The sequence below is a fragment of the Periplaneta americana genome, chromosome 6 (genome assembly GCF_040183065.1).
Source record: "Periplaneta americana isolate PAMFEO1 chromosome 6, P.americana_PAMFEO1_priV1, whole genome shotgun sequence".
Classification (NCBI taxonomy): Eukaryota; Metazoa; Arthropoda; class Insecta; order Blattodea; family Blattidae; genus Periplaneta; species Periplaneta americana.
Genome location: NC_091122.1, coordinates 141,481,360 through 141,506,815, shown reverse-complemented (window position 1 = coordinate 141,506,815; position 25,456 = coordinate 141,481,360). Strand labels below are relative to the sequence as shown.

At 35.3% G+C, this 25,456-nt stretch overlaps 1 protein-coding gene across 9 annotated transcripts in view; it reads right to left on the bottom strand.

Moving 5' to 3' along the window:
• The window catches only part of LOC138701841 (ATP-sensitive inward rectifier potassium channel 12-like), a 262,287-nt gene that overhangs the window by 65,673 nt on the left and 171,158 nt on the right, over positions 1–25,456 (bottom strand). For all 9 annotated transcript variants that reach the window (XM_069829161.1, XM_069829153.1, XM_069829154.1 and 6 more), the window contains one exon: positions 6,461–6,785. In XM_069829161.1, the coding sequence (XP_069685262.1) occupies positions 6,461–6,785 (325 nt within the window). The remainder of the gene's footprint in view (positions 1–6,460; positions 6,786–25,456) is intronic.

Here is a 25,456-nt window from a genome sequence, read left to right as displayed (position 1 = left end):
TCCATTTTCGGTAAAAGGATAATTCGTTTAACATTTTTCAAAATTTGTTTTGAATGCATCTTTTAATAAATCACTCCAAATTAATAGAGTTGATTGTGTACGAAGATAATTTTTATGTTAACCTTACTGTGCATCTTTTTTTTTTTGTTTGAGTATTTTATTCATGCCTTAACATCTGTGGTCATGTCGCGTGTTTAGAATGTGTGGGTATATGAGTAGGCCGTTTTTACTCTTGTTGAGTTCCTGTTTCTATTGTGTGTTGTAGATGGGTTGTGTTTATGTAGCTGATTACAGACTTTGATTAATGTTTTTGGTATTGATAATTGAGGCGGTGATGAATCATGGCATGTATCTTTCCAATCCGGCAGTAGCCTTTTTTCTGGAGTTTTTCAGTCAATTATACTTTTAAGTTTGGCACTAACAGACAATTGGTCGGCACCTGAAATAAAATATATTTCTAAGAACTGACAGCTGAAAGAAGACTCCTAATTAAATAATAAGCCTGTTCTTGAATATCAAATGTTGGCATAAAATTGCCTTCATTATCTCTTTTGAAAAAAACGCTGCCATTTGGAATAAGGCGTTGTATATTCTTATATTAAATTATGTAAAAAGTGTGTTAATAATGGACGTACACTTGTAAGTAAATTTTTTGGTGATTGTGGGGGCTTTGCATCTCAGTAAGAACAACTTTTGCAGTAGCGCAACATAATCCGTTTGGCTCATTAGCTCATTTTTCGAGTTGCATTTAATATATATTTTATCCATTTTACCTATGTGTTTGAATACCATTCAAGTGAGGATAATCAATATTTGGATCGTAATTAAATGTTAATATACTATTACAGCGTACTAACTCTCGACTATACTCTCTAGCTCTAGTAATACACTCTCGTTTTTCGTTAATTCCGTGAGAACATTCAGCGCTGTTTTTCCTTTCTTGAACCTGGTATTTTGAACTCTGTTATCGGCAAGTCGCTCAAAGCATTCGCTGCTAGCTTGTCTTGGTCGAACCCCTGGATGTGCATTGTTATTACGTACATAATTCTCTCGTTCTTCCTCACTCATTAAGTCTCCGAATTTTGTTTTACCTTGAGACAGAAGTGTTTCGCGATAACTGAGACTTTTGTTTTGGCATTTTGAAGTAGGTACAGTACCAAAAAACAATACCTAACGTCTATGAGGATATCCTTTTAATTCTAGACCTGAATAAAACAATAATTTTTAAGACATTAGTCTTTTGAAAACAATAATTCTGTACATAATTTTACGCCTATAACAGAAAAGTAACAATAAGGACCAAAATATAACAAAACAGTCATGCAGTTTCCTTATTGAAATCAAATACGTAGCTCTATCGATATGAAACAATATTAATTTAATATCAGCATTTTTATTATTTTCGTATGAAATATTCACTTAAGGCAACATATTAATTGGAGTATTTTTTTTTTCGAAAATTCATGACAAATTTTATTATCTACAAAAAGCATTAAATTTAACTACATATTGCTCATCCACTTAGCAAAGTTGCCTTAAATAAACGCAGTCATTTGTTTTCACTTAATTGTAATATCTAATTGAGGCGACACTGATATAAACCGTATTGTTATTTTATCCGCGTTGGTTTGAAAATGGATACTTATCCATCGTCATATCACCATGGTAATGACATTCATTACAGCACTGAGTGCGATATGTAAATGATAACCGCACTGAGTACAGTAATGACATTCATTGTCGCACATCATTTATACATCGCACTCAGTCAACAATCGTATCATGAACGCATTAAACGCATTATTAAATAAACGCGGATAAAATATTGTGTGCAACTAGTGGGATGAGCATAATTACCGCTCCCATGTAATTACAGAACTCGGCTTACGCCTCGTTCTTCCAAACACATTCGAGCGGTAATGATGCTCATATTCCACTAGTTGCATAAATAACTATTCAAACTCATATATCTGTTTAAATATCAGTCCTAATCAACATTTTGCATGGAATAAAACTTGTCGGAAACATTTTGTTTAAAAAAAGCTTGTGTTATGTAACATTTTCCTATAAAATCAATAACAACCGAGATATTTCGATTTATTTACTTCAAGCTCCCTTACAAACCTCCTCTTATGAATTATTTTGAATGCCATGTAGCCTAAAATCTAAGTGGGAAATTACTTATTTTACATACCAATTTTCATAGAAATTGGCTCAGCCATTATCGAGTGGAAAGGTAAGAAACATACAGACATGCAAACAAAATAAAAAAAAAATCCATTTTCGTTCATTATACATGTTAGCCTCGATTATGTTTGTAAAAACGAAAATTATCAGAAAAATAGGATAGCTTACAGTTTTATTATTGATATAGATTTAGAAATATACACAACGTTGAACACAAAAATATTTTTTTCAGCAGTTATAAAATAAAAAATAACTAATGTGATAAGTGTGCTTGTTTTTTTAAAAAGTAGTCTCTCAAATCTGGACTAAGTATTCGACACACACACACACACACACACGCACACACACACACGCACACACACACACAGTGATATCATTTTATTCGGTTTGCTCAGAGGTGCTCGAGGGACTATACCAGCTTTTTTCGAAGAATTTCGACGGCAGTTTCCTCTGCCAACATCCCTGAGGGAAGACATTGTGATAATTGTGTTAAAAAATCCTGCCAAATCCTAATTAATCACATGGTGCCACATTAATAGCAATTGTAATTTTTCATGCCCTTTTCTTTGTTTCCTTTTTTTTTTTAATTTAATATCTATATTTACATATGTATATCAATTTCTTTGAGGATTTACAAGTCCGTAAGGGCTGCCCGCAGTGGGGGGCAGTTTTTGTAATAAATTTCTCGATTTTGTTTTGATGACAATCAAAGATGAGAAATTTATTTCGCAAGAATTCGAGATTGAAAATGTTATAGAAGATTTAAGAGTTTCTTTTGCGAAACCGAAACTTTTTTTTGCTGCAAAAGTGACCACTGCTCTGCGAAAAAATGATCTAGTTTCAACATTCCATCAGTAGACACATATTTCAATGAGTTTCTCATTCATATATATATATATATTTTTTTTTTAATTTCAGCCAGATGAACGTAATGGATTCAATATTCATCTGTGGCTGTCGTACTTGTTTTGAGTTTCTTCCGGAAAATACTAAAATAAATGTGGTTTAAATTCGTACTTCGGTTAGCATCCGTTGATTTTGAGTAAAATTTATTATTGTTGTTTGTAATTTTAAAGGGATTTGCATTTTTCGAATGGAGTCTAGAGCCGGTACGGTAGTGGGAGGGTCACAAACTGAAGTCTTGCCCAAAAGTGGGTCGCACCTTTAAAAAGTTTTGCTATAGAGCAGCGTTTCTCAAACTTTTCTGAAGTGAGGACTACTTTTTTAAGTCGGAACAGTTCCGCGGACCACCTTACTCTTGTTCCCTTTGAAAGGAAATTTATAATTTTTGTAGTATATTTTAATACTAGTATATTTATATTTTAAAATAGAATTAATTAATTAAAATTAATTAAATTAATTTTATATTAGTATTAACTAATTAAGCTAATATTAATATAAAAAATTCATTTTGTTTCTCTAATAATTCAAGGGTATTAGAGTTTGGATAATCTTCAACTTATTACTAAAAAATAAAAAAATAAATTTTGGTACTCATATTAAGGAGTTGGATGAGCCTGCCGATTCTTATACAGTTGTTCTATATTTCGATGTATGCTGGTAAGCTTAAGTCGGAGATCATCACATACATCGAGTCGATTTCGGTAGCCTACTTTGTTTTTATTAGAGTTAGTGATGAAAACCCTTTCTCACACAGATACGTAGAAGCAAGCTGAATTATAATCTCTAAAGAACCATTGTACAGTTCACTATATTCTCTTTTCACTTTGATGAGGTCCAGAAATTAACCATACCTTCCGCTTGGAATTTCATTGTAAGTCGTGTCTCATTCGAGAGTTCAATTAACTGTTCTCTTACACTCAATGAAAGTTTGTTAGTTTCAATATCGCAATGAAAGTGATCACGAACCCATGAAAATTCGTCTCATTTACTTGGAAAATAAGTTTTTATTGTATTATTGGTGCAAGACGTACAGTACGTGACCATTTCAATGTGCAGACTGGGTGTCGGCAAAACTATTATGAAGGCCATCAATACATCAAAAGGTTCGGTCCTCTGTTATGAATTTGGGTAGTCCCTGGCTGGGTTACATGCGCGGCGCCAGATGTGCAGGGAAATACCACGTTCATAGTACTTTAGATTAGATTAGATTAGATTTAGATTAGATTTATTTATTTAACCTGGTAGAGATAATGCCGGCAGGCCTTCTCTGCCCCTCTACCAGGGGATTACAACTATAACATGAACAATAAGATTACAATTAATATTAAATTTACAATTACAATTACAATAAAAATTAAAGTACGACAAGAATACCTGATTAATGAAAGCTAGACATTTTATCATAGAAGTTAAGAACAAAGAATATTTTTGTATTTACTAAATTACAAATTAAACAAAATTCTATAGTGATGAAATTACCGGATATTGAGATATTTTGTGGTAGATTAAAAGAACTATTTACAAGAAACCATGTCTGAACGAGTCTCAATTACTGACCAAGTGCCTAGTAAGTTTGCGTTTGAATTGAATTTTATTTCGACAGTCCCTGATGCTAGCAGGTAACGAATTCCAGAGTCTTGGCAGGGCTATTGTGAAAGAGGATGAGTATGAGGAGGTGCGATGGGATGGTATTGTTAGTATTGTTTCATGGCGAGAGCGTGTGTTCAGATTGTGGTGGGAAGAAAGGTAAGTGAAGCGAGACGACAGGTACGAAGGAATAGAAGAGTTCAAGATTTCGAAGAGAAAGAGAAGTGAATGTAAATTTCTTTTCTTATCTAGTTTAAGCCAACCTATTGCTTCCAGGGATGGGGTAATATGATCATATTTACGAACATTGCTTACAAAACGTACACACAAATTATGAGCACGTTGAAGTTTCATTTTGTTGTCGCTGGAAAGGTCAGTCAGTAAAATGTCAGCATAGTCAAAATAGGGAAATACAAGGGTCTGCACAAGGGACTTTTTTAAGCAAGAGGGAAGATGAACATTTATCCTTTTTAGCACATGAATAATAGAATATACTTTTCTGCAGGTTTCTGTGATTTGCATGTCCCAGTTGAGATTATTATCCATGTGAATGCCAAGATTTTTTACCGAAGAACTGAAAGGGATATGCACTGTACTTACTTTAACGGGGGAAATGTCGAGGTGCTTTACAGCGTCGGTTTGCCGTTTGTGTCCTAATATGATTGCTTGTGTCTTTCCAGGATTGATATTAAGATGGAATTTCTTTGTCCATGTCACAATCGAGTCAATGTCTTTGTTCAATTTATCTATAGCGTCATTTATTCGATCTAAGCGGGAAGAGATGTAGCATTGAAGGTCGTCAGCATACAAGTGATAGTTACAATGCCTTACATGAGATGTAATATCACTGACATATATTGTGAACAACAATGGTCCGAGTACGGAACCCTGTGGTATACCTGATGTTATGTTAAACCAGGAAGAGCTTCGATTCCCGGATACAACACATTGTTGTCTTTCCCGTAAGTAGGATTCGAACCAACTCACAGCAGTCTCTGACAAATGCAGATTTCTCAATTTATGGGTGAGCAGGTCGAAATTTACAGAGTTGAAAGCTTTGATAAGGTCAAGAAGTGTTAGTATTGTTACTTTATTAGAGTCGATTGCTTCACGAATGTCTTCTGTCACTTTAAGTAGAGCAGTGCTTGTGTACTTTAATTCCCTCTTTTGTTGTTGAGAGTAGAGTGGGAAGTCGGTAGATGGATAGGATAATAAATTTCATAAAATATCAGTACTGGGAGAAAAAGTGAAAGGCGATTGCCATGTGTCATTTCCAAACTCTGAGATTTTCAACTATAAAGTGATACGCAATTCGTTTGAATTTTATTTTTTCTTCTGCATTTTTTGAAGGACCACAAGGGCAGGCCTCGAGGACCACAGGTGGTCCGCGGACCATAATTTGAGAAACGCTGCTATAAACAACAGTTTTCCTCTTACCGCGTTTCGTATTTCTGTACTGGCTGCCTCATTCTTTTTCCTTTTGTGAGCCCCTTGTTAAATTATTGCTAACACATCCCTGATGGTGTGTACACGAATTTTTTGTTTAAATAATATATGTGATTTACAGGAAAATGAAATCATACTGATCTTCATATGGGATGTCCTGAAATAATTCGGTGTTCTCGCTTTATTTTTATGAATCACTACATAATATATAATTTGAAGCTCAGCCCATTGAGTGATATACTGAACCTTTCAGATGTCACTGTACGCGTTGCAAAACAAGGCAGGATGTGACGTCAGTGAACGTAGTAAGTTACCACGAGAAATGTGAATCACTCACGACTGGCGATGGCAGTGTTCCGTTGCTGCTGACGGTGGAGGCAGCAAGCGCAGCGGCAACCTTCGGGTTGTTTTCTGGACTCAGGTCCCCATGCGAGTACACGATGAGCCACCAAATGACAGCGAACCCGAGCCATGACAGCAGGAAATTGAGAGCGAACACGAGTAACGTCCACCTCCACTGAGCGTCCACAAGCGTCGTGAAAATGTCTTGCAGATAGCGCCGCCGTCTCTTTGCCACATTTCCCTGCACCACGTTGCAGTCGCCATTCTTGAACACTACCCTTTTCCTCACTCTTCGCGAACTGAACCGGGCCTGCCGGTACCTGTGAACAAAGTTTTGACAAGATGAGTTCACTCTCCAAAATATAGTAATTAGATTAAAAGGGCAAGAGAAATATTTTTCTAAACGTATTTATGATACTGAACTTGACATTTATTAGAGTACAACCACTGTCTAGTATATACAGTCACGAAGCTTGAGTTGTGAGGGTGCTAGGAACAATAGACTGTGCCGGTACTATTTTGCATTGTCTGTAATAAGGCGATATTAGCGATCCTAGTGGTTAGCAACTATCTATGGATGCATATTTACTACGTATTGAGCGGCGTGACTGTATATACTAGACTGTGGTACAACCATTAACTGTCAGGAAAACATCTCACACACCATCATTGAGGTTCTGCTCGTTTATTTTCCAAGTGCCAGTGCTGAACTAAACAAATAGATGGAATTGTTGTATATTCAATAAAATATACCCTCTCTCAGTTCTCTGCCACTTGCTGCTATGTATAGTAAGAATGCCAAGATGACCTGAAAACTGCGTGCAAAATAGTAAAAATGTATTCAAAACTTCATCGCCACAATTAAGAACAAAATATAATCTTTCAACAACTTGTAAATTAAGTTGCATAAAATTTAGTTTAATATACGTATCACATTTCTGATTCTTATACTAAAGTTGATATTTATAAATAGTCCTACTATAGTGTAATTATTTATACAATATTCTAATCGATAAAGCAAATAAACACATAATTATAAATTACATAATTAATTACATAACTATATGTAGATAAATGAAATAAGTATAAAAATCCTTCAATAACTGTATTATTTAACCTAAAGAATGATACAAAGGATATTTTAACATTTGGACTCTGTATGATGATTAATCACTACAACCACTACGCTTTTAAGTGATTATTATTCCAATATTTGTGATTTTACAGTTATTTTATGTAATACTTACTTACTGGCTTTTAAGGAACCCGGAGGTTCATTGCCGCCCTCACATAAGCCCGCCAGCGGTCCCTATCCTGAGCAAGATTAATCCAGTCTCTACCAACATACCCTACCTCCCTCAAATGCATTTTAATATTATCTTCCCATCTACATCTCGGCCTCCCCAAAGGTCTTTTTCCCTCCGGCCTCCCAACTAACACTCTATATATGCATTTCTGGATTCGCCCATACGTGCTACATGTCCTGCTCATCTCAAACGTCTGGATTTTATGTTCCTAATTATGTCAGGTGAAGTATACAATGCGTGCAGCTCTGCATTGTGTAACTTTCTCCATTCTCCTGTAACTTCATCCCTCTTAGCCCCAAATATTTTTCTAAGAACCTTATTCTCAAACACCCTTAATCTCTGTTCCTCTCTCAAAGTGAGAGTCCAAGTTTCACAACCATACAGAACAACCAGTAATATAATGTTTTATAAATTCTAACTTTCAGACTTTTTGACAGAAGACTAGATGACAAAAGCTTCTCAACCGAATAATAACAGGCATTTCCCATATTTAGTCTGCGTTTAATTTCCTCCCGAGTGTCGTTTATATTTGTTACTGTTGCTCCAAGATATTTGAATTTTTCCACCTCTTCGAAGGATAAATCTCCAATTTTTATAGTTCCATTTTGTACAATATTCTGGACACGAGATATAATTATATATTTCGTCTTTTCGGGATTTACTTCCAATCCTATCGCTTTACTTGCTTCAACTAGAATTTCCGCGTTTTCCCTAATCGTTTGTGGATTTTATCCTAATATATTCACGTCATCCGCTTATGTAATACTGTTTTTAATTTATCAGCTCCATATTTACATTATGCAATTACTGAATCTTATTGTTTTGCCACACTATTCTCGTCTTTATGCTCAAAGTATCACTATATGTTACTAGACCTGAAGATGTCATTAATTGGCGAAAGCGCTTGTCACGTTTTGATTGTAAAAATGACCTACTGTAATTCTTTGTATCATTCTTTAGGTTAATTAAGACAGTTATTGAAGGATTTTTATACTTATTTCATTTATATGCTAACTTGTCGGACCAATATGTCTTTTAAATATTATATGTAGATAAGTTAAATTATTATGTAAAACTCTCACAGTAAAGAAAAAGAAATGAATGCGAGAGATGTTTGGGGGCAATCCACCCAGAAAATTCCAACCCTGAAAGAACGTATACGAGAAGAGGTCGCTGCGATACCTGTTAATATGCTGAGAGGGGTTATGCAACAGTTCGTGGCCAGACTCGAAGAATGTGTGCGTTTCAATGAAGGTCACTTGGCTGACGTAATTTTTAAGAAATAATTTTTTTCTTGTTGCATACCTAATGGTTATTCATGTATTTGTCATTTCTACTCATTAAATTGATATAATAGTAACTTTTTATTCTTTTTTCTACGCCTTGGAATCTTTCCGTTTGACTGGCCCACCTTTTACTTTTAATTTGAGGAGCACGTGGTGTTGTGATGTTATTTTATGTTGCTTTTGCCATAATAATTATGATTGTAACTAGGCATACTTCTGTGTGTAGTTATGATGGGTTTATTTACATTACCTCTTGGGCTCATCATTATTTAATTCGTTGTAGCAACTCATATATGTGTGTATTCTATTTGGACTTTATTCTCTGTTTGCAACCAGGCTGTGTGTTTTGGCTTGAGTACATTATAAACGTCTTGTATTCAAAGCTTTAACAATAGTATACGCACAATCTTCTCTTTCTTTTTTCTAATTTGACTTGTACGCTATTCAGCACACCTGTTTCGTTGTACAGTCAGCACTCGAAAACTACAGCACCGACTTGTGCCAAAATATCTCTAAAATTAGCGAGATATAAAAATTCTTCAGTATAGCAATGCTATTTTCTCGTGTGAGAGTGCCAGATTTTAATGGTCTAAGCAGATGAAACAAAGTGCCAGTACAATGGCTTCGCACGAGAAACGTAGCCTCTACCCTTGTTCACGCTTCAATTTACCGCCTCATCCTAACCTACACATTGGAGGAGATTCAGAAATAACGCCCGGACATCTGACTGGCTTGTGCCCTATTTTTTCCCGCATTTACTTCAGTGCGTAAACGAAAGTAACCTGAAAAATTAAAAGCAAATGTGTTATACAAAAACGTATTTGTAAGAGTGTCCTAGTTTACATTGTATTGCCTGATAGATTTGTAAACGTTGACAAGCTTCAGATGTCGTAACCAAATGAGAAAAGATTATGTTAACCAGAGCACCTAGTTGTGATAGGTTTTTCTTTCATAAAATCTCAAAACCTTAAATCAAACATCAAAAGAAGACAAAATTAACGATACTACTTTATTGAGTTCTATGTTCGTAGATTTTAAAATAAAATTTGTAATGCCGACATTCGGGCATAATACAGCGTGATTCGCGAGGATTTACCGTCACCTACGGAGCTTATTACCGAAGACATTATGAGCAAAAAAAGTCATATAAATATTTGTCCTAATCTCAATACTTTCAGAGTTACATTAATTTGAAGTTGTTAGTAAAATACCTTTTTTCTTTAGTTTTAAGGGTAAAAAAAAATATTACAAATAGAGAATGAACTCTTCAGAAGTGTTCTGAAGCTAAATATGTGTTGTTAATTATTTAATACACATTTTATTTTTCAATTTTTAACTAAAAATGACATCATTCTTACGCACTTAACACAAAAATTGTTACAAATCGTACGACTTTAGGAACTTGATTCTTTACAGTTTAATTAAGCATCCTAAAGTACAGTCTTAAAGAATTTACAACAGTGGCGTGATTTGTAACAATTGTTGTGATAAATGAGCAAGAAAATGTAATTTTGTAGTTAAAAATCGAAAAAAAATCTGTACGAAGCAACGTGTAAAATTTTAAGAGAGGCAAATGGGAAGAAAATAATACGAAAAGTTAATTTATTGCGAAAAGTTATGGAAGAGGAGATCACTATCAGGGCGGCAGCTGTTCATGTCTTTGTTCCTGAAAGCATCTTAGGAGACAAAGTTAAGGAACTAAAATCAAGGAATTAAATTACTACAGTGCAAATACGATATGGTAAAGGAAATGGAATCATAAAAGACAACTATCAACTTTAACTTAAGATGAAACAGAATGCATCATCTGTGAACTTTATGTGCAGATTGGAAGCATTTGGATTGTAACGATTCAGATAACATCGATGTTTTCTATGTGATCGTTGTCAGTAAATCCAATAATATTGTCCCACATAATCAGTGTCTTCAAGCAGTATGGCAAAGGATTGTTGTGGTATTTGTGTATAATAAATATGCTTATGTAGTTGCTTATTATTTATAAATATAGGCTAAAAAAGTCCACTTTCGTTTAAAATGCTTTCATGCTAATTATTTCTTCTTTTTAATTGCTTGTATTTGTTTTAAATTATATGACAAATGGTGTTTACTGTATATCCGCTACAGGGATCCATTTTTTGCTGTATTGTAATATCAAGGTTGTTTAACTTTAATTGTTTATGTAATTTGTCTTAACTGTAGATCATTAAATTCATGGAGATTGTGAGTAATATTTACAGTACTATTATTGTTTTGCAATCAGTTAGTTAAATTTTTTACAATTGTTGAAAAGGCTTAAGTGTCTGGTACTGAGAGACCTTCTCCTACTACATTTAATTCTCGATATCCGTATTAGCTGAGCTGGGGAACTAATTTATGTTTTATTAATACATCAGAAACAAGAACCCCGGCAATGAAGTTATTATATTAACTTATTCCTACTCTTCTGGATTCCTTAATATAATAAGCATGCTAAACGCCATAATCGGATCGAGAGTGTATCTTATATACATTAGGCAGAAAAGATATGATTATTATGATACTTTCCTCTACATTCATTAGTATAGGCGTACTGTGACTCAACGTATTTGTAAGTCTGTCTGTTAAATGTGTTAATCCCCATTTCAGAGGACCGCATGAAACTCATAAACTAATCGACAACTTTAGTGTGTTGATTTACACATGAAATTGGTACATGCACATGCGTCATGTAACGAACACAACTGAGAATTTATTTATAATGTCGTCAAGAGATCTGAATACTTTCAAGATCTAAAAGCTAATACGAAAGCCGACAGTTTGTGATTATTTATAACTAGGCTATATTTCAAGCCGAGTTGCTTTAACTTAGTGTTATTATACGTTCGCTATACAAGTTCGGAGCGCAGAGTAGCGTGGCGGTTAAGGCGTTGCACTACAAACCCAAAGATTGTGAGTTCGATTTCTAATCAGAATCATCATTTTCGCCATTGATCTAATTTTTCCGAAGGCACTATGTCCCTAGTGTTCGCTTAGGTTCTAAGAGAAATAAGTTAATCATAGTAGTAATTTAGGCCCAAGAATATATAACAAATTTATATTTAAATATCCTAATCTTGTCAATTCTAATAGTTCTAGTATTAAATTTAAAAATTTATGTATGGATTTTATAAAAATTGAAAAATTGTAAATTTAAATTTATATACTATAATTGCATAGTAGACATAAGACAAATTGTATTGTATAATTATTATTAATTTCAATTCAGGAATCCGCCCCTGAGCACGAGTTCTACTCTTTCAGGGGAGAGCTAAAGTTTTTCTGTATATATTATATTTTATGTTACAATTATTAGCAAATAATAAATAAATAAATAAATAAATAAATAAATAAATGAATGAATAAATGAATGAATGAATAAATAAATAAATAAATAAATAAATAAATAAATAAATAAATAAATAAATAAATAAATAAATAAATAAATAAATAAATAAATAAATAAATAAATAAATAAATAAATAAATAAATAAATAAATAAATAAATAAATAAATAAATAAATAAATTTCCTTGAAGGTAAAGGCGTTCAGTATGTACGACTAACATCCCTAATGCTACTCAGTGCCGATTGTTCAGTGAGGCCGGAGTCTTTAGATGTCTCCATGCTCGGAGCCCCTAATGGGATAGTTTTGCTTATTATACAGAGTGTCCCAAAAGTAACAATTTATTTTCATGAAAAACATGTTTAATATAGTAAACGTATATGTATATGTATATGATACATTAGATATCAATGAAGTTCAAGATGGCCACCCTGTATGTCAATGCACAGAGACTACCGTTCCTCCATAGCTGTGAAAACTCTCTGCAGTTGATCAGGTGTGATGCTGTTGACCGCCTACACAATCCTTTCACGCAGCTGATGCAGGCTTGTGATTTTAACCCTGTACACAAGGGACTTGATGAAGACGTCTAAGGTGATAAAGTCAGGTGATCTCGGAGCACAGATTCTCTGTGAACCTGTACCAATTCACCGTCCCCGGAATATGTGGTTGAGGTAATCACGAACAATGAGAGCAAAGTGAGAAGGAGCCCCGTCCTGCTGGAACACGACAGTCTTCAGAATTTCATCAGACTCCAAATTGTGGTTTCAGGAAAATCTGAAGCATATCAAGGTAACTTATACCTGTTACTGTTTGCTCCGCAAACATAAATGGTCCATAAACCTTAACCTTGGTCACCCATAGCCACATGTTCACCTTCGGGGTTTTTCTCTCCCATTCTAGCACCTGATGAAGATTGCTGTCGGCCCATATCTGGCAGTTGTGACGGTTCAGTAAACCACACGTGTGAAATGTGGCCTCGTCTGATAGATTTTCATTTTCCACGGCCTCCAAAAGGTCAGCATACATTTCCACATGTGTTACATAATCTTCCTCCTCCAGGTGATGCATTACCTGGATGTGATACTCCTTCTTCAGTGTAAAACGAAGAGTACGACAAACAGTGGTTCGTGGAATATTCAACTCACGGCTCAGCCGACAAACGGAAGCACGTTGGCTTCTTTCAACGGTCTCACGAATGTTCTGGACTGCGTCTTCAGATGTTGATGGTCGCCCAGAACCTTCCTTAATAAGCAGGCTACCTGGTCGTCTGAATTTGTTCACAAGAAGCTTGACATTGGTCATTGTTGATGGCTCATTTCCATATCTTCGACGGTACAGCTCGCGCACCTCCTCGAATGTTTTAACACCAAGTTTCCACGAAACAATGGCTATTCTTTCCTGTACATAGAGCATCTCTTTAAACACGTCTGAAAGAAAACAGTACAATACTTTTTTCATGAAAATAAATTGTTACTTTTGGGACACCCGGTACAAGTATCGTCTTATTACAGATTTCGATGAATATCTGAGACGACGACTGAGTGCCTTTTAATTATCTTATTGAGTCATCCGGATTAACTTGGTGTAACTATCCCAAAAGAGTAGGTGACTACCCTGACGATGTAACCTTCATGTAGTTCCGAAATGTTGGAAATATTAATTTCCAGGACACGGTGGAATACCCAAAAGCCTAATTCTGAACATACGATGATGAATTATATCTTTCGAGTATTTTTAGACGCTGCAATCAACTCAATAAGCTACCTGCACGTAAGATGTTTCATAGTGAGAAATAAAAACAGCATACAATTACACCTTAATATTAAAATAAGACTGTTGAAAGACATATAAGAGTGGAAACTATCTTACAGTATATGCTAAATACGAGTAACATGTTACAGTAAACAAGGAATCTTAATGAATCACAACATGACTTATTATAGAAGTAAAATTTCACTGTCGGCAGAAAGAGCTCTGTTATGGAAAAATAATGCTGAGATGACTTCTAATCTGTAGACATTGAGCTTTCAACGAATGTAATCTGATTACCTACAGACGTTACATAACAAATATACTGCAGAGTTGAGAGAATTGTCCTTAATAAGAAATGGCGACTCAGAGTCACAGATGAAAACAATGCGTTCTGCTGTCTATATGTGAAAATTCCAATATTCTGTGTCATTTCTGTCAATTCCTCATAGGTTAAAGACCATGAAAAACAATTCGTATGCAATGAAGTTAGAATAATGGATATTTAAGACTCAGGGCCCTTGCTTCAATTCCCTAATACAAAGCGACGATATATTTTCTTTTCAAAACGGATTAATTTATTTTATTCCCTGCTGCATCAAACGCAGACCTTCTATCGATGTGATCACATGTCCTAGAAGTTCCTCAATTTTTGAATGTCATATATTAATATCTAATTTGGGGTGGGAAATGGACGAATGAAATGGCTAAATTCTTCGTACGAAAAAATAATGCCGGTTTAATAACGATATGTTTTGCAGTAATTGTCTTACAAATTGTTACAATTTAACAGACTAAGGGCTGAGTACTGTAATTAGAAATACCGCAGAAAAATGTTACAGTGGATTTGAATAAATCCCTGTGATTGCGTATGACGTCTGTACCTACAAGAAATAGGATAAAATGATACAATTTGCTTCAAAGTTTGCGTGTAATGAACAGAACTAATGAATGAATAAGCTATAAATTACAGTTAATCCTCCAATAATAATAATAATAATAATAATAATAATAATAATAATAGTAATAATAATAATAGTAATAATAATAATAATAATAATAATAATAATAATACCAGACTTTGAAGGATTGAGAATATCCTTAAGTTTCATCCAGCTTCTTGTGGGCATTTTGAATCAACGCAAGGTATTAAGAAGCAGCAATACTCATCACTTATACGGTTAACATGACTGAAATCTACCTCTTAGGACAGGACAAATTATACAAAAAAAGACATATTATTCAGTTCCTTTGTAAAAGAGATTATTCCCCACTTCACTGCCGAAAATAAAAAGTGGCACCGCTGAATTTGTGGCTGATCATGCTATGAACAATTAAGTTGACTGGGAAAACGGAAGTAGGCCCTACCTTTCTGCAAGGAACTTCCCGTTGTAGAGAACTTATCTAATATAATGTGAACAAACCTTCACACCAATGGTGTCGAATGACGTTTCATAAAGGCAGACGTTATTACAACCAATGCCAAAGTTGTAGTAAGTGCAGAATGAACAAGAAACAGGTGCAGTCATACATTTTTTATGTTGGTAAGTCTGCCAACGGGGAAGTTTTGTTCAATTTATTTAAATCTCAAACAATATGCTGGGGAACTCTTGTCCTTTTGAGATGAAATCTATTAACCGACAATACAATATCTATTAAGGTATGAATTACTGCCAATGCCTAGTCAAAACAAGATCTTAGTCCTGTAAAAATGCTCAGAAAATAACAGAATTGGATGTTTGAATAGATGTACGATTATTATTATTCCTGTCACACTTCGTGCATTCTTTTGTACACAATTTATGTAAAATCATACTTGGTATGGTATTAGTTCTTATATCATCTACAGGTTAAGATTCTACAGAGTCGGAGATTTGAACCGCTTTCCCATCAAGTTTCAGGATGTTTGAAAGACAATAATATCCATATGTAAAGTAAAATAGATGTAGTAAACTTATGTTAAAAGCCATACCTAGGATGAATGCCAAGGCCACACTCACGTCAGCCTTCAAAAGACAAGAAAAGGAGCGGCAATCGCGACCTGCATTTCAAAGAGGAGACATTATTCCTTTGTCCTGTACAAAAGTGATAATGACGGTCACTCAATATGTGCAATATTCATCTATTTGACTTCACGTACTATATTAAATGTAATTCTCTTCTTTTTCTTCCTCTTCTTATTATTAGCATATTATTATGATTATAATTATTATTATTTTACTTTGTTATTAGCCTATATGAATTATAAAAAAGGACTGTAGTGGTACAAAAATTTCGACATTTACACTGAAATACAATATTTTCGCATCCTTAATGTAACCTTCTGAGTCCTGAGACATTTTTGATTTATATGTATGAAGTATAGTAAACTATACTCCAGAGCCCAGGAGGAAAAAAGTGACAGAATTTCAGGAAATCCGTGTGATTGCGTGTATCATCTATATAAGAATTGGAGTAGTGGAATTAGATTAAATAAATAAATTTTTCTATAAGCGTGTCTAATCAACGGAATGAAAGAAGGTATGAATAACAGTCAGTTCTCCAATAATAGTAATGCATTAAAACAAAATGTAAGTACTATTGAGGGGACAAGTAAAGGACTGTTTTGAGACACAGACAATTAAACAATTATTAACTGGTGTACTGCATATAAACACATGAAAATATCCCGTAAATATTGTTTTTGTTATTTATCCAACTGTATGTGAATAATAAACAGAACCTACCGTCATGCGGATTAGCTCACCGCATGATCTCTAAAGAGCTCCCCTTTTTAGGAGGCCATAGTCCTTCACGGGAAATCCAAAGGATATTTCAGTCATTCATTTCATTCATTCATTCATTCATTCATGTGAATAATGTCAAGCTTCTGTTAACTTTCCATAGTTACACATGTTTTGTGCACGCGTTTATTTCGCGTTCATGCCAAAGCACAACTAAATAACATTATTTTTAAAAATTCATTGAAATTCCCCATGAATTACTCGTATAATAAACTCTTCCAAGCAGGTTATGTATACATGCGGACTTTCCTTAAGTAGGCCTATAGGAATGGACTTGTTCATATTGTTGAGTTTATGGCGTGGCTAACGAGAAAGACAGACTACGGCGCGACGTCACATTCTTAGTCATAACATGACCAACATTGAACAAGTTTATATATAAATGCACGTTTAACATGAGTTTAATATAGCAATTCCTTTGTTCTTTTTTAAACTTTGAACATGTATTTATATTAGGCGATTGTCAAGATGGCCATGACTAGACCATGATAACCACGTGACTTCGATTCGTGGCGACGCCTGTCTTTCTCATTAGCCACGGTATATGGCACATGACGTAAGCATTTCTATGGCGACAAAATTCGACTGACGTCAGTATGATTTCCTTTCCACCACATCCTATCATTTATTCTATTAATTATATTTTCCTGACGTCGACCTGGGTATGATGAAGGATGGGTGGAACGAAGATAGTCGGTATAGCGATGGCCTTCTGTGCTCGAGGTTGCTGGTTCGATCCCGGCCCAGGTCGATGGCATTTAAGCGTGCTTAAATGCGACAGTCTCATGTCAGTAGATTTACTGGCATGTAAAAGAACTCCTGCGGGATAAAATTCCAGCACACCGGCGACGCTGATATGACATCGGCAGTTGCGAGCGTCGTTAAATAAACCATTTTTTTTATTTTCCTTACCTCAAGTGGAAATCGAACCCACGCCCGAGCGCAGCTACCACTACTATTACTAGCTTACTTATACTCCATGGTATTTACGGTTCCTTCCCTGCCTAACGATGCTAAGCCGCTGTTCTCTATCGACAGCCTTCAATTTCTAACTTTTTATACCCCAAACCATGTTCTCTCGATATTCACTATTCCCACGAGTTTTCCTTTACAAAGTTGCTTAACCATTTTCTCATCTAGGATTCTTATCAGATATCGAAGCCACGTTATTCTTCTGCTTTGTTTTCCGCAACCATTCCTGGTTCTTGTATAATCTGGCGCTTCCTTATTTAGTCCTACTGTTATTTTCCATTCTTCATTTTATTTCTTTAGAAAATCAGTATTTCTCACAATTTTCCTCTCTCATACCGCAACCCTTTTCTCGGGATTGTCTCAAAGTTGCCATATTTCTTATCTATACTAATAATAAATCTGTAGCCGAAATTTTTCTGGTAATTTTCGATTTTCCAAAAATAATTGGTTCTAACATATATAATTAACCACCCTGAAACCGAAAATCGTTTTTTTTTGTTTGTATGTCTGTCTGTCTGTCTGGATGTTTGTTACCTTTTCACGCGATAATGGCTGAACGAATTTCGATGAAAATTGGAATATAAATTAAGTTCGTTGTAACTTAGATTTTAGGCTATATGGCATTCAAAATACATTATTTAAAAGGTGGGTTGTAAGGGGACCTGAATTAAATAAATCGAAATATCTCGCTTATTATTGATTTTTGTGAAAAATGTTACATGACAAATGTCTCTTTAAAAATCATGTCCGATAAGTTTTATTCTTTGAACAATTTTGATAGGACTGATATTTAATGAGATAAATGAGTTTTAAAATTAAAATAACTGCCATCTAAGGCCGTGTAATGAAATAAAAAACAAACGACTTCGTCTATAAGGGACCTTGGACAACAACAATCAAAAGCTATGAAAGATAGCCTAGAGAGAATGTTTCTGTGTTTGTATGAAGTAATATCAGAAGCTAAATTAACCGATTTGTATAATTAATTATTAATTCACCATTGGAAAGTGTTTCTCTAGATGGACATAATGCTATAATGTTATTACAGTATCTTCTGAGTGAATTGAGGACAGATAAGATTAAAATAGCTTCTTATGCACAGAAAACTTGATAGGCTATTCTGTACATTCGTTTCCTGTATTTCCTAAAATAATTTGTATGAAGAAATTAGTGGTCTCTGGATAAAAATGATCGCATTTTAATTTTTTAAATACAATTTAAATTAAGTAACATAATAAACGATTTATCCTTCTGTCAAACACGAATGTTCCCTGCATCAAATATCCTATTTTAATTATGTAATTACTTTATATTTATTTCTAACGGGTGCAGCGGAGCGCACGGGTACGGCTAGTTATACATAAACGTTTTGTGTAAACATGAATTTCTGACAACCTGATTACGAAATCAGCATGCTACTCCGCGAAGAGTGCAAAACTGTATTTAAGAACCTCACTTTTGCATACTTAATAAAACTGAACGTCTTCTCTAAATTATATTTCAAATATGCAGTGTGTCCGTCATAACTAGGCACCGGATTTATAAGTTTTTACCTATTTTTTTTCTTACTTCTAAACTAATAATTTGTTAGATAATTTTCCGAATCATGGTAATAAGAGTCATATAGCTATGTAAATTCTGTTGAACCTAAAGAAACGTAAATTGGACCTTAAGAACTGAAAAAACTAAACCATAATTAATAAGTATTTGTATATATTTATTGCGTTTTATATAAATATATTTAGGAATTTCAATATATCTTATAATTTTTATTCTCGTTTGCACTGGAGAAAGCGACCCAATCTGCGGTCTTCACTCCTTCAGTCTTTTGTTGTTTTGGATAAAATGGTTAACAGGGAATTCCGTCTTCCTTTGTATAGCGGGCCGTCCTTCAGAGACTCTCAAGGGCACTGATTGGAACTGTATGTATTTTGGAATTTCCACTGATCGCAGATATGACATGCCAGTATGAAGTGGCTGAACTTTCTCTTGACGTGAATGAACTACGAAAAAGTCGTCTTATTGAAATTCGTGAAGTTTTCGGGCATGTTTCCTGATAGAAGACTCTGATCTTGCGTGTGCGGTACGAGTTGCGAACGTTCCTGAGATCTCTGTGCAGTCTGTCTTATTCTGAATTTCTGTAATTATCTGAATGAAAATTGAATTTATATTATATAAAATATTAATGAAATGAAATACTATTATAGTCACAATCATGCCATGGTATGAAAGAAAAATTTCACAACCTCGAGCGGGATCGAACCTGCGACTTCCTGTATCCTGCGTCATCCAACATCGTGAGATGAAGATTACATAAAATATTAGGTTTAATAGTAGTTACATTTATTTGAACCGCATATTCTAAAGGGGAAGGAACAAAAATTACGAATTTTTAAATATTAATAAAACTTAAAAAGATTAATTTTTTGTATATTTTACTTTATTTAAATGTTTGTTATTTAAAATTGACTATTAGCGTACATTTTTAACAATCAGGCAGTTTTTGCGACCCCTTTCACAGTTTGGACAACAAACCTAAAAAACTTATCTCACTTATTCCAATAACCTAAAATAAATTTCTCGAAAACCAAAAAATCCAGCCCCTAGTCACAACATGCTACATGGAACATTGCTTATCAAGTTGAAGTCATCATAAACCATGCTCTTAATTTAGTCCACAGCAAAGAAAATAGTGATAATGAAGTATCCTGCTCTTATTGTTACTGTATAATATTTCAATAACTTTAGGTACACATTTAAATTTTATTAAACTGATATTATTTTAATTTCATGTCATTGCTCGAACTGCGATATAAAAAAAAAATAATATTTTCACGTAATTGTACATCGACGCCTGCTTCGCCACGTTACGCAACATGCAATACTAAGTGTACTTCGTCGAGATCTCAGCGGTGCTACAGTAGTAAACATAACATCACCATTACAACGGACATCGCCATTGCTCATTACTCTTCACTGCTGACATTGTACGTATGAGTAGGTGCATGGAAATCCACTCGTGACGGATATGAAGTGTCAATTCAAATGTTTATGGTTTCGCTAGGAGCCAGTGTGTATGAGTCTACTCGAAGGAAATGGGGTGTCTGTTCATATGTTAGGGTTTCTCAGCAAGCGAGTGTAAATGAGTCCACTCTACAGATATGAATGTAGTGTCAACTAATTGTAATGTCCATGGTTTCTTTAGAAGCGAGTGTGTTGTAGTAGGAATAGTAGTTGTTTAGTGGGTTATTTTACGACGCTCTATCAACATCTCAGGTTATTTAGCGTCTGAATGAAGTGAAAGTGATAATGCCGGTGAAATGAGTCTGGGGTCCAGCACCGATAGTTACCCAACATTTGCCCATAATGGGTTGAGGTAAAATCCCGGAAAAAACTCAACCAGGTAACTTGCCCCGACCGGGATTCGAACCTGGGCAGCCTGGTTTCGCGTCCCGACGCGATAGCCATTACTCCACAGGTGTGGAGCAATAGTAGTAGTAATAGTAGTAGTAGTAGTAGTAATGTTTAAAGGGCGAGTAAGCAACTATAGCTACTTGCGCCCTTGAACAGGAATCAATAAATAACTAATTAAAGCAGTGGTCGTCAGCCTTCGCTGAAATGTGCAAAGGGTAAGCGAAGCCGTCCCGTGTGCCCCATCGTGCAGCAGGAAGAGACAGAGAGCATACCCGCTAGCAGCTACGAGTGCACCATGGTGCATTGTGTTCTCTGCGACTAAGAGACGTTAGCCCCAGGTGCTCTATGCTGATGACCCCTGAATTGAAGTTTAAAATAGTAGACATAAAGTACCAACGTACGTCAAAAGTACCAAAACTCTAAACACAGATTCTGTAACAAGATGAAAATTAAATGCTCCCTTTTTAAATCAAATAAATATGAAAAAATAAGATAAAAAATTAAGAATTGAAAACTGTACAAATAAACGAGACCTTTACGACCGCCAGATGTAGGCAATCTGGTGGTGTTATATATTTTAAATAAATGAAATTAATAGGATGAAGAATATCCGAGAATAAAATTAGATCAAATAAATGGCTAAAGTATCCCTAAGATGTAAAGAATCTGGAGACTAAGTAACATGGGCCAGTCTACTCGACGGATACGAATAGTGTCAACGAATACTGGCTGACTGTTTGTTCGTCCGTCCGTCCGTCCGTCCGTCAGTCAGTCAGTCCATCCATCCATCCATCCATGCATCCAACATTCTACAGTATCAATCCGTCAGCTAATGAATAAATAGCCCAGTCAATAAACAATAATTAAAGAAATCAATCTCTAGGTCGATCAATTAAAAATGAAAAGAAGACTCTCCGAATACATTTACGCACGTAAATGGATAGCCAGGACCCAAATGTCAAAATTGACTTTCGGGTTTATAATTTCACACAAAAATGGAATGAAATAAGATGTTTATGTTACAAGGATCAGACTTCCAAATAGCTTATAAAATAATAGATAATATAAATCCTGTATTTTGTATGATACCGTAGGTTGTTCCAATATCACTAGGATCTCATTTCACATTCCCAGTTGTATTTGGGATCCGGATGCTCAAGGTAATGTCGTTACACCTACAGTCAGCTTCAGCATGCGATTCCCTACAGAAGCACCTGTCACGTGTGTCGGTTTTGGCTCCAACTTCATGTAGGCGATGATCGCAAACAGCAATCGCTTGTTCTCTGCTAAGAGATATCTTTGTGTGCAAAATTGATTCCCCGTAATACATTCTTTTTTCACTCTTTACTTCAGTTTGTATTATTTATAATGTGTACATGAACAGGCAGACAGACATAGGAAATAAAACTACACCACACTAGACTTACTCCAGTTTCAGGGATTATTTACGATTTCTTTTTTCCGAATACCTATTTTTCCTCAAGTTATTTTCCCGAATTCATTTGTTTAGAAGATATTATTCCAATAGTAAATATCGAGAATAAATCATTTAAATATCTAAGTTATAGAAAAAAAATATTAACACTAAAGTTGAAACTTAATTTCGCTGACAAGGGAACCGTTCAGAATTTTTTTAGTTGGTTACGTAACGACGCTGTATCAACTACGAGGTTATTTAGCGTCGATGAGATTGGTGATAGTGAGATGGTATTTGGCGAGATGAGGGCCGAGAATTCGCCATAGATTACCTGACATTCACCTTCAGAATCATTGGCCGATTTTTGTTTATTTCATTTGGGTTATTTTACGACGCTGTATCAACATCTAGGTTATTTAGCGTCTGAATGATATGAAGGTGATAATGCCGGTGAAATGAGTCCGGGGTCCAGCACCGAAAGTTACCCAGCATTTGCTCGTATTGGATTGAGGGAAAACCCCGGAAAAAACCTCAACCAGGTAACTTGCCCCGACCGGCATTCGAACCCGGACCACCTGGTTTCGCGGCCAGACGCGCTGACCGTTACTCCACAGGTGTGGACTTCATTGGTCGAAATCTCTTCCTTGAAAAATCGTAAATGGATATGCCTATGTACTGTAACGAAAAGATCAAATACAAGAAAATAACTAAAGCAGACGTGCTTGACATGACTCTTCGAGAACGTTATCTATGTCTAACAACCTATGCCTGCTGATGAACCTGATGATATAACAGAAGATATTATATTAGATCAGGGCTGGGCAGCAAGAGCGGATTCTACTGTCTCACGGGAGCCACATGATTTCTCTTCATCCCCTTTCTTCCCTGCCGAACACCGCGCAGCGTTGATGCAGTAACGGATGAATATTAAGCGTCCCCGTTTAGAGTCTAGTTCCGCTCTCGATGCCCAGCCCTCTATTAGATGAATTGAAGACAGTTATAGCTAAACTAAGAAATTAATAATAAATCACCAGGAAAAGAAAATCTAAATCTAGAACTCTTTAAATACGCTAGTGACAGTTTCATTGTAAGATTCCTATAATTTCTCAATAAAACGTGGCATGGAAGAACAGCCTACATCCAGATGGCAGAAAGCGATAATTGTACCAATTCATAAAAAAGACGACCTGAAGAACTGTAATAACTACAGAGGCATAAGTCTCTTAAACTTCGGCTACAAAATATATGCAAATATAATAACAAATAAACTATCAGTATATAATAATGTTATAATTGGAGAAGAGCAAAATAATTTTAGAAAAGGTAATCTTGAACCGATGGATTTTTCACATTCAACATTTTGTTAGAAAAACATAAAATATTCAACATGGAAACACACATTGCATGTGCTGACTTGTAAGACATTTGATGAAGTTAACAGAAGCAAACTTTTTTAGATTTTGAGGACGTTCCTGCACAGATAGACCTAATCAACACAATTGTTCACATTAAAAAAATATATAATTGCAGTTAAAGTCAAAAACGATATAGCTACTTAGAAACCACCAATGCTGCGGCTTATCGACATTATTATTTAATATATACAGGTTGATTCACAAAGTTTTCCCCCGGTTTATGGAGATGATTCCTGAGGTTATTTGGAACAAAACATGTAAATAAATTAATGGGGTTGCATTTATTATTACGGAGTTACGATAATATGAGAATGACAGAAAAAAAACTCTTATTTCAAGATTTCACTAACAAAAATGCAAAAAAAAAAAAAAAAAAAAACAAACAAACAAACAAACAAACAAACAAAAAAAAAACAAAAAAATTAAAACAAAAAAAATTGATTTTTTATTTATCAGTCTTTCTCATTTAGAGTGGATTTAAATCACATTTTTTAAATGCCTCCCTCTCAAGGCAACTGTGCGCAAGAGTGTGAACCTCACAGGTAGTATTTCGCAGCTTCACACATTTGTTCCTTATTGTCGTCGCGGCGTTCAGAATGCGCTGAAGCAACTCTTCACGTGTTCATAACTTACAGACCGATTATTTAGTCCTGACAGCTCAGCGACGCGAAAGAGGGGAAGTAATAGGAGTAGTGGAGAGAGCTCCGGAGTAGAGATAAGGGCGAGCGATCGGTAAAGGAATGCAGTACAGCTTAACTGTACTGGAAACATACTGTTCTACCGTATGCGTGACATCCGAACGCTCCGAAGGCAAGCGAGTGACTAACCCAAACACCCCTTAGCGTAACTAAATGGACTCGCCTGACCCAGGTGCATATCTCCGGCGACTGTCAGGACTAAATAATAGTACTGTAACTTGATATACGATGTCTTTCATTCACCCCAGATGGCGTAATCTAAGGGTGTTAAATCTGGGGATGTGGGAGGCCAGGTGATAGGGCCCCTGCTACTAACCCATCGCTGTGGGAATTGCTTATCCAAGTGAGCCGTTACTGTGCGTTAGAAGTGAGCAGGAGTCACATCATATTAGGAGTACATTTGGCGTCTTCTTGTCAGAGGAACATCTTCAAGAAGCTGTGGTAATTGTTCTTGTAAAAAAGTGAAGGTACATCTCACCAGTTAAGTGTTCAGGGAAAATTAACGGCCACAGCAGCTGCCACAGAATACCACACCACATATTGAGACTGAGTAGGCGTTGAAAATTAGATTCTAATGTGGAATAGGG